This window comes from Sinocyclocheilus anshuiensis, unplaced genomic scaffold (assembly GCF_001515605.1).
Source record: "Sinocyclocheilus anshuiensis isolate Anshui unplaced genomic scaffold, SAMN03320099.WGS_v1.1 scaffold2376, whole genome shotgun sequence".
In the NCBI taxonomy this organism is placed as follows: Eukaryota; Metazoa; Chordata; class Actinopteri; order Cypriniformes; family Cyprinidae; genus Sinocyclocheilus; species Sinocyclocheilus anshuiensis.
Window position 1 is genome coordinate 254,326 of NW_015547633.1, and position 10,297 is coordinate 264,622.

General features: G+C 37.2%; 1 protein-coding gene across 1 annotated transcript in view; it reads left to right on the plus strand.

Moving 5' to 3' along the window:
* LOC107701799 (serine hydroxymethyltransferase, mitochondrial-like) overlaps positions 1-2,284 on the plus strand; it is a 43,733-nt gene extending 41,449 nt beyond the window's left edge. The window contains exons 9-10 of the mRNA XM_016503909.1: positions 704-811; positions 1,963-2,284. Of these exons, the coding sequence (XP_016359395.1) occupies positions 704-811; positions 1,963-2,090 (236 nt within the window). The 3' untranslated portion in view covers positions 2,091-2,284. The remainder of the gene's footprint in view (positions 1-703; positions 812-1,962) is intronic.
* The last annotated feature ends 8,013 nt before the right edge of the window (positions 2,285-10,297 follow it).

The following is a 10,297-nucleotide window of genomic DNA, read 5'->3' on the forward strand; positions in this document are numbered from 1 at the left end:
CTGACACACACACTCACTCACTCAAACACTCACACACATGCACACACACACACACTCACACACATGCACACACACACCGTACATGCTCACACACTGACACACTGTTTGCCCACTGTAATTAAATATGATGGTGTTGTACACCCACACACACACACACACTGACACACATACACACACACGCTCACTCACTCAAACACACACACACTCACAGACATGCACACACTCACTCACTCACACACACACACACACACACACACATGCACACACACACACTCACACACACACACACATACATTCTCCTTTCACATACATATATTTTTGCTTTCACACAATTACATTCTCCTTTCACATGCATACATTTCTACTCTCACACACTTACATTATCCTTTCACATGCATACATTTCTACTCTCACACACTTTCAGTCTCCTTACATCACATACACACACTCACACACTGACACACAAACACACATACACACACTCACTCACTCACTCAAACACACGCACACACACACACTCACTCACTCACTCAAACACACGCACACACACACACACGCACACACACACTCGCTCACATACACACACTCACACACTGACACACACACACACATACACACACTCACTCACTCACTCAAACACACGCACACACACACACACGCACACACACACTCTCTCTCAATCTCTGCTCCTCTGGTTTCCCAGGATCCCCTGCTCTCACATCTCGTCAGTTCAAGGAGTCTGACTTCCAGCAGGTGGTGGATTTCTTCGATCAGGGCATCAAGATCGCTCTGGACGTCAAGAAGAAGACCAGTGAGTACAGACTCAGAGATCTACTATTACCCTGTGTTTATTATATATCATGTTTTATATCAACAATATATATCATATTAAATATCAACAATATTGTTGTTATTGCATATCATGTGTTGTCATTTGATCACTGGCAGCTTTACAGTAACAAAATTTAAATTCTGAAGTTATTTTCCACATTAATACAGTTTTAGCCATACAGTAATAATAGCATGTTTCATAATTATTTAAAATATGAGAAATACTTCTGTATTGCTCAGGGTGATTCATTGTAAATATCAAGTAAATTAAATATTTGTTTAATTTCAGCAATTTTGAACTTTTTTATGTTGCCATCATAAAATTGAGTGATATTAATCAGCCGTCAATCAGTAATCAATATCATCATCTACCATCAAAAACAAAATATATATTATTATAATATAAACCAAATACGCTACAATTCAGAAGTCTGGGGTAGGTAAGGTTTATTTTGTTTTGTTTTTAAATAGAAATTAATACTTATATTCATCAAGGTTGCATTAAAGTGATGAAAAGTGACAGTAAAGACATTTATAATGTTACAAAAGATTTCTATTTCAAATAAATGCTGTTCTTTTGAACTTTCTTTTCATCTGTGAATCCTGAAAAATAAAATGTATCACCGTTTCCACAAAAACATTGAACTGTTTTCAACATTGATAATAATCAGAAATGTTTCTCGAGAAGCAAATCAGAATGATTTCTGAAGATCATGTGACAGCTTTGATCACAGCAATCAGTTACATTGTAACAGATATTCACAACTATTTTAAATCTAGTGCTGTCAAATGATTAATCGCATTCCAAAATAAAAGTTTTTGTTTACATAGTATATGTGTGTGTGCTGTGTATATTTATTATGTGTATATATACATACAGTCACATATATATACATATACATAATAAATATACACAGCACACACACACACACATATATTATGTTAACAAAAACTTTTATTTTGGATGCGATTAATCGCGAATAATCGTTTGACAGCACTATTTAAATCATAATAATATTTCACAGTTTTGACTGTTATTTTTGATGAAATAAATGCAGAACATTAGCCGCTTTAATGTCGTTCTGTCTCCTCATGCGTTCTCTCTTACCGTTTTTCTCTGTTTCTCTTCAGAAAAGCTGTCAGATTTCAAGAGTTTCCTGCTGGAGGACTCGGAGACGGCGTCTCGTATCGCTGATCTGCGTCGTCGCGTTGAAGCTTTCGCTCGTCCGTTCCCCATGCCTGGATTCCACGACCATTAAAGCAGCAGATCAACCATTAGACCTTGTCTTTTTTTGTTTAGCTTTACGATCAATCACTACATTATTAATCATTTACTGCAACTAAAAGTCTTAAAACGACGAGTAGTGCACTTACACCACCGGTCAAAACGATTTTTTATGTTTTTTACAGGAGTTTCTTCTGTTCATCAAGGCTGCATTCATTTGATCAAAAATACAGCGACACACACGAGGAAGAACCAAACCCGCCGGATGCTTTGTGACATTAGAAGTGATTTTTTCCCTTCTGCGGGTGATTTATTCCTCATGTGTGATCTTTATGACATTCAGGACTCGACTCACATCTTTATCTTCCATTTGGAGCGACGACCAAACGTTTCGAACAGACTAATGATGCTACATGTGTGAGTTCTTCTTCTCCTTTGATAATCGAAGCTGTGTCTTGTAAATGTACAGTAGTGTGTGTAAACACTGTAACTGTTGTAGGTCGTTGCTCATCTTGAGTGATTTCTGAGCGTTTACTAAAACGCAGTGATATCGATAAACACTTTGAGCCTCTTCTTCTTCACGTTGCACACGTCTGCAATCCTCCACCTTCATTCTGCTGGATTCTGCCTGACAAAACACCTCACAAAATGATTCTTTTTAAATGGACAGAGCTTTACAAATGATTTTCTAAAAACGTCTAATCCCAATAAAATGATGTTGTAGGAAAATGCAACTCATTTGGCTGCTCTTCTTTCTGTGTAAGTGCGCTGTGGGTGGAGATGATCGATCGCAGCAGTCGTTCTGGCCCGTCGTCTTCACAGGAATAATGTGTTATGAGTCTGAGGATTATTCAGGAGCATGCATTTAAAAATACATCTCGGCGTAATATGACAGACTGAAAGAGCCGCTGCTAATCAATGCATTAAAGTGAAAAAAGTCAAGCTAAAATCTGTGGAGAGTCTTTCCAGGTCAAATCAAAGCCTTAAATCACAAGAAACACTAAGTTATATTTTTATTAATGTAACCTATTTTTATTAACTGCATTTACTGATGTTTAAACCGATGTGTTATTTTAATGTTCAAAAAACATTTTACGTTTTTCAAGAAAATACTATTTCAGAGTTCTACTTCAAACTTTCATGTTTAATTCAATGTGTTACTTGCTGTTTTTTTGTATTTAATTGTGAAATTTACTAGCAATTTATTAGGGAAAATTATTTCTACACCATTTTTTTTTCAGTGCACTAAAAAAATATTGTAAAAACAATTTTCACTCAAAAATTGCTAGTAAATGTCACCATTAAATACATGATATTAGCTAAAAAATGAAATGGATTTGTAAAACACTCCAATATTCTTTGCTTTATATATATATATATATATATATTATATAAAAATTAAAAACAATTCTTATTCTCAGTATTTTAACCTAAAATTAAAACCATTACCTTGGCAACTACATTACCGGAAATAAAATATTATTTATTTATATTTCAATTGAGTAATTTTATTTTATTTTATTTTATTTCAAGCAATTACCATTTTTTAGTGGTATTTATTTTAGTTTTAGTTGACGATAATAATACTGATTTCACACAATCTCTAAGTAAACACTTTATACCCATTTTAACCCCTGATTAATTGCTGTGATGTGAATAAAAATAATTTATTCATGTAGAATATTTATACACCATGGCAAAAAGTCTTAATGACTCTAAAAGGGATCATTTTGATTTATTTTAGAATATAATGTCTTATTTTTTTGGTGGGCTGTGAGTTTTTCAGTGAGATGTCAGTGTTTTCTCTCTTTCTGTGTGCGTCAGAGTAAATCCCAGCGGACGCTGGAGCAGCTCGTGATGAGTGAATCCCGGTGTGTTTGTGTCGAGGGTTCAGGAGTCGCTCGCATCGTTTGCCCGTGTAGGTGTGTGTTTGTGTCGGGATCTCAGGAATGAGCTGACATGATTGGGAATCTCTCTCCTCCTCCTGCAGGCACAGACAGCCGTTAATTTGACAATAAATCAGCGGTGTTCAGCGAGGGATGGATTAACGACAATTAATTGCACTCGTTTATTTGGAGTGGCATGTCGGCGTTTGAACGCGTGTCATAATTAAAGCCCTGCAGGACTGTGATGTGGCGTTACAGAGTCGATGGCTTAAGTGGCGTTTTAGAGTCCCATTTAAACTCCAAACAATGGCTAATGTGCCGTAATTATCCCATAATAAAATGTAAGTGTCTCTTATAGAGAAAAAACAGTCCCACGGAGAGACGAGGAGGAGGAGGGTTGCGAGAGAGGAAGAAGCTTCACACATCAATTAAGAGCCTGACAGACCCTGAGGAGATTTGATGAAGAGCAGAACCTCTCTCTCTCACACACACACACACACACACACACACACACACACAGTCATTGAACAATATTACTGTTCTTACACAAATAGGAACCTTATTTTTATAGTATGGAAGCCTGTTTCTGCCATGGAATAAACAAACAAAAAAGGTATTTGCAACTTTCTATCTCACAATTCAGACTTTTTTCTCGCAATTCTGAGAAAAGTAAGAATTGCAAGATATAAACTCGGAATTGTGAGATTTGAACTTGTAATTGCGAGATATGGACTCGGAATTGTGAGGTATGAACGCAGGATTGCAGTATATGAACTCGGAATTCTGAGACATGAACTCGGAATTGTGAGGTATGAACTTGTATTTGTGAGACATGAACTCGGAATTGTGAGGTATGAACTTGTATTTGTGAGATATGAACTCGGAATTGTGAGATATGAACTCGTAATTGTGAGATAACATGAACTCGGAATTGTGAGATATGAAATTGTATTTGTGAGATATGAACTCGGAATTGTGAGATCTGAATTTGCATTTGTGAGACATGAACTCGGAATTGTGAGGTATGAACTTGTATTTGTGAGACATGAACTCGGAATTGTGAGGTATGAACTTGTATTTGTGAGACATGAACTCGGAATTGTGAGGTATGAACTTGTATTTGTGAGACATGAACTCAGAATTGTGAGGTATGAACTTGTATTTGTGAGAAATTAACCTCGGAATTGTGAGATATTGAACTTGTATTTGTGAGATATGAACTCAAAATTGTGAGATATGAACTCGGAATTGTGAGATATGAACTCGGAATTGTGAGACATGAACTCGGAATTGTGAGGTATGAAATTGTATTTGTGAGATATGAACTCAGAATTGTGAGGTATGAACTTGTATTTGTGAGAAATTAACCTCAGAATTGTGAGATATTGAACTTGTATTTGTGAGATATGAACTCAAAATTGTGAGATATGAACTCGGAATTGTGAGATATGAACTTGTAATTGTGAGATATGAACTCGGAATTGTGAGATATGAACTCGGAATTGTGAGGTATGAATGCAGGATTGCAGGATATGAACTCGGAATTGTGAGATATGAAATTGTATTTGTGAGATATGAACTCGGAATTGTGAGGTATGAACTTGTATTTGTGAGATATGAACTCGGAATTGTGAGATATGAAATTGTATTTGTGAGATATGAACTCGGAATTGTGAGATCTGAATTTGCATTTGTGAGACATGAACTCGGAATTGTGAGATATGAACTCGGAATTGTGAGACATGAACTCGGAATTGTGAGATATGAACTCGGAATTGTGAGACATGAACTCGGAATTGTGAGATATGAACTCGGAATTGTGAGACATGAACTCGGAATTGTGAGGTATGAACTTGTATTTGTGAGATATGAACTCGGAATTGTGAGACATGAACTCGGAATTGTGAGGTATGAACTTGTATTTGTGAGATATGAACTCGGAATTGTGAGATGTGAACTCGGAATTGTGAGACGTGAACTCGGAATTGTGAGGTATGAATGCAGGATATGAACTCGGAATTGTGAGATATGAAATTGTATTTGTGAGATATGAACTCGGAATTGTGAGACGTGAACTCGGAATTGTGAGGTATGAACTTGTATTTGTGAGATATGAACTCAAAATTGTGAGATATGAACTCGTAATTGTGAGATATGAAATTGTATTTGTGAGATATGAACTCGGAATTGTGAGGTATGAACTTGTATTTGTGAGATATGAACTCAAAATTGTGAGATATGAACTCGTAATTGTGAGATATGAACTCGGAATTGTGAGATATGAACTCGGAATTGTGAGATATGAACTCGGATTTGTGAGATATGAACTCAGAATTGTGAGGTATGAACTTGTATTTGTGAGAAATTAACCTCGGAATTGTGAGATATTGAACTTGTATTTGTGAGATATGAACTCAAACGGAATTGAGAGATACTAACTCAGAATTGTGAGATACTAACTCAGGATTCTGGGATATGAATTCAGAATTGCGGCAAATTAACTTGGAATTGCGAAATACGAACTCAGGTTTGCGTGATATGAATTCGGGATTGTGGAATTTGAACTCGAAATTGCGAGATATGAATTGAGGATTGTGGGATAAGAACTCAAAATTGTGAGATACGAACTCAGAATTGCGAGATATGAACTCAGGATTGCGGAATATGAATTCAGAATTGCGAGATACGAACTCTGGTTTGCAGATATGAATTAGGGATTGCAGGATATGATTTTCATTTCATGCGGATGGAGTGTGAACAGTTGATAATCAGTCTCTAAACACATACATTCAAATGTCAAACTTTAAAATGAGCTGCTGATGTATTTTGAATGTTTGATGGTTTCAGTTTGATACCTTCTGTGTGTCCGTGAGTTACAGGTGTGATTACACTGCTGCTTTATTTATAAGGTTTGCACTTAAAGGTGCACTAAGTGATTTTTGAAAAACGCGTTTGACCACAGTGTCGGACAGAGTCCCAAAACACACTTGTAGCCAATCAGCAGTCAGGGGGCGTGTCTTGTAATAATAGAGAGAAGAGAGCGCTCAATTTGAGCAAATCTGCATTGAGATATTAGCAGATCGACTATAGATAGAGAGAGATGGCAGATAAAAAAAAGAGGAAAATATCAGAGAAACAAAACATTAAAAAGAAGGGTTACGATCAGGTAAGAGGTAGGACCTGTGTAAATATCAGAGCACCTTTCCAGCAGTGGAGCGGAAAACTCAAGGAGCGGGAAGGCCTGGAATCGGACGCCGAGGTTGCATTATTTCTTATTGATAGGTGAGTAACTTTGATTTTGCTTTGTTTCACACAACTTATCCGTGTTGGCTTTTGTTTGAATATGCTTCTGTCATCTTCACTTGTTTCCGTGATCGTCGTTGCCATGGTTGCATATGCACGTGTGGGGCGGAGATTATAAAATAAGGACGAGGTCCTATTGGGCTATGAGCATGTTTGTTTTGGTGCTTTCAAATATCAACATCGTTTGGCAAAAATCGCTTGGTGCACCTTTAAACTACTTTAATATGGAAATCTCCTTTTGAGTTCTTCAGTCTGTATCTAAAGCTAATGGACAGTTTGCTTTTAGTATCAATTACAATTAAATGTGCAACATCTTTGCTTTTACTCAAGTGTGTTTTTATCGAGATACTGGAGGGATGTTTTTCCTCAGTGCTCATATTGTGAATTGTATTTTCTGTGTACGTTTGACTCCCAGCAAACACACATCTGAGTTTGTTTACACCTGAGCCGAGACTCTGAACACACACACACAAACACACACACACTCACACACAGCAGATTTTCACACTGAAGTCTCAGCTGTGACCAGAAGCTCGAGAAACTGTTCTCACCTCACACACTCACACACACACACGCAAACACACACACACACACACACGCAAACACACACACTCTCACACACACGCAAACACACACACTCTCACACACACACACACACACGCAAACACACACACTCTCACACACACACACACTCACACTCACACACTCACACATGTCTGGTTTGCTATCCTTGTGGGGACACTCCATAGGCGTAACAGTTTTTCTACTGTACAGACCGTATATTCTATTGCCCTACACCAACCCTACACCTAAACCTACCCCTTACAGGAAACTTTCTTATATAAACCTGTACACACACACACACACACACACTCAAACACACGTGTGTGATGCAGCTGGAGGACAGAAGTAACATATTGCGCTGCTCTTTTAAGATGTATTGTCTTCAGAGCTGGGAACTAACTGATTAAATGTAATCTGGATTATGTAATCAGATTACAAAAAAATACATACTTGTAATTAAATTACATTACATTTTAAAACGCTCACAATCAGATTAAAGTTTATTTTTATGGATTACATGATTACTTTTCACACAACCCATCTCCATAATGTACATTAAGTGCTTTATTTTCACGTCCTAATTTTGTGCTTAATATACTAAAAATTATTCTTAAAAAAATCTTAAAATCTTCTAAGTGTACTCAACTGTGCTATCGCGAATATGAGCTAAAGCGTGCTTTTAACATACTATCTCTGTATTAAAAAATTTATTTAGTTACCACACACTTGAACCCATGCTTCATACACTACACTGTAAAAAATCAAAACTGTAAAAGGCAACCAGCTTCAGGAGATTTTTGAGTTTTCTTAACTTTTTGTTGTATAAACTGAATACAAGAAGTTGAGAAAACTGAAAAATGTCCTGAAGCTGGTAGCCTTAAACTTTTAAGTTTTCTCAACTTTTGATTTTTTTTTACAGTGTAGTACACTCAAGTGGTAACTAAATACATCTTTTAATACAAGGCATGTTAAAAGCACATTCTAGTTCATATTCATGGTGTCCCAAAATAGCACAGTTGAGTACACTTAGATGTTCTTAAGATTATCTTAAGAAATACTAAACAACTTTTAGTATATACAAAATTAGTGCATGAAAATAGAGCACTTTAAGTACATTATGGAAGTGCACTTTTTTCACCTGGGAATGGCAGTAAATTATTCATAATTTATTGACACCTCAATTCTTTTCTCTTTTTTTTGTCTTCAAAATTTTTCTTTCTAAAGTAATCTACCACTTATTATTCGGACCGTCTTCCAGCTGTTTTTGTGTAATTGCACTTGCCTTCCACTAGTCAGGAGTAATTAGTTAATTAGTATTTCAATTAACACTCAATGTGTCATTTAACCTGGTATGACTATGTCTTTGGACTTTGTCTTTATGAATGACATGAATCTTTGCATTTTAATGTGTTTTAAAGACATTATATCCATGCATGCATGCTAAACTGACTGCATCAGTGTGGTAAAATTAGTTTTAATTTTGAGAATTATATATCTACTGATTATTAATGTGCCTTTGATTCCAAAATATAACAATATTTTAACAGCGTATTTGCATCTTCACTGTTCTCTGTCAGTTAAGCTAAAAGTAATCAAAAAAGTAGTCTGGGGACTTCCGGTAGTGAGGGCTAATGGAGTAGACGTGTTTGTCCCTCGCGCCCATACTTTTTAGTTTAACCTCACATTAAGCCCATTTACTCTACTATTGAATGTCAAGACGGACAAATTGTAGCTAGCACTATAATTTCGATTAAACATGACTTCTAAATAGCTTAAGCGGAGCAAAAAAGAACCGAAAACGGACCCCACTGAGGACACCACTAGCGAGCTTAACATGTCGGCGATTGTTAAGCTTTTGGAACAACATCGCCAGACCCTATCGGCCGAGTTTAAAACAACCATCTCAACACTTGAGGAGAATATGGATCGTATCCAGTCTACGTTGTCAGATCACACACAAAATATTACTTTGCTAGAATCAAATGCCAGTGTATTAGACGAGCGGGTCCTGGCATTGGAATCGGCCTGCGCCACACTTGCGGAGAGCAATGCGAAACTACAAGATAAAGTTGTGGACCTTGAATCACGCAGCCGCCGTAATAATATTCGGATTGTGGGCTTACCGGATTCACTCGAAGTGCCCCGTCCTTCGGTTTTCTTCACGCAGGTGCTGGTAGACATTCTGGGAGAAGATGTTTTACCCTCTCCCCCAGAGATCGACCGCGCACATAGAGCTCTATATAGAAAACCAGAGATGGGGAAGAAACCGAGGCCAGTCATCATCCGGCTCCACCGCTACCGGCAGAAAGAACTGATTATTCGGGAGGCTCGTGCCAAAAGAGGCAAACTGGTTTATCAAGGTAGCCCAGTCGCCATCTACGAGAATTACGCGCTCGAAGTGGCGACCCAGCGTGCTTTAAATACTCGTTAAAGTCACCAAACCAGTTCACAAACTGATACAAGTGTGGCCGGAAGGGTCGTCAGACGC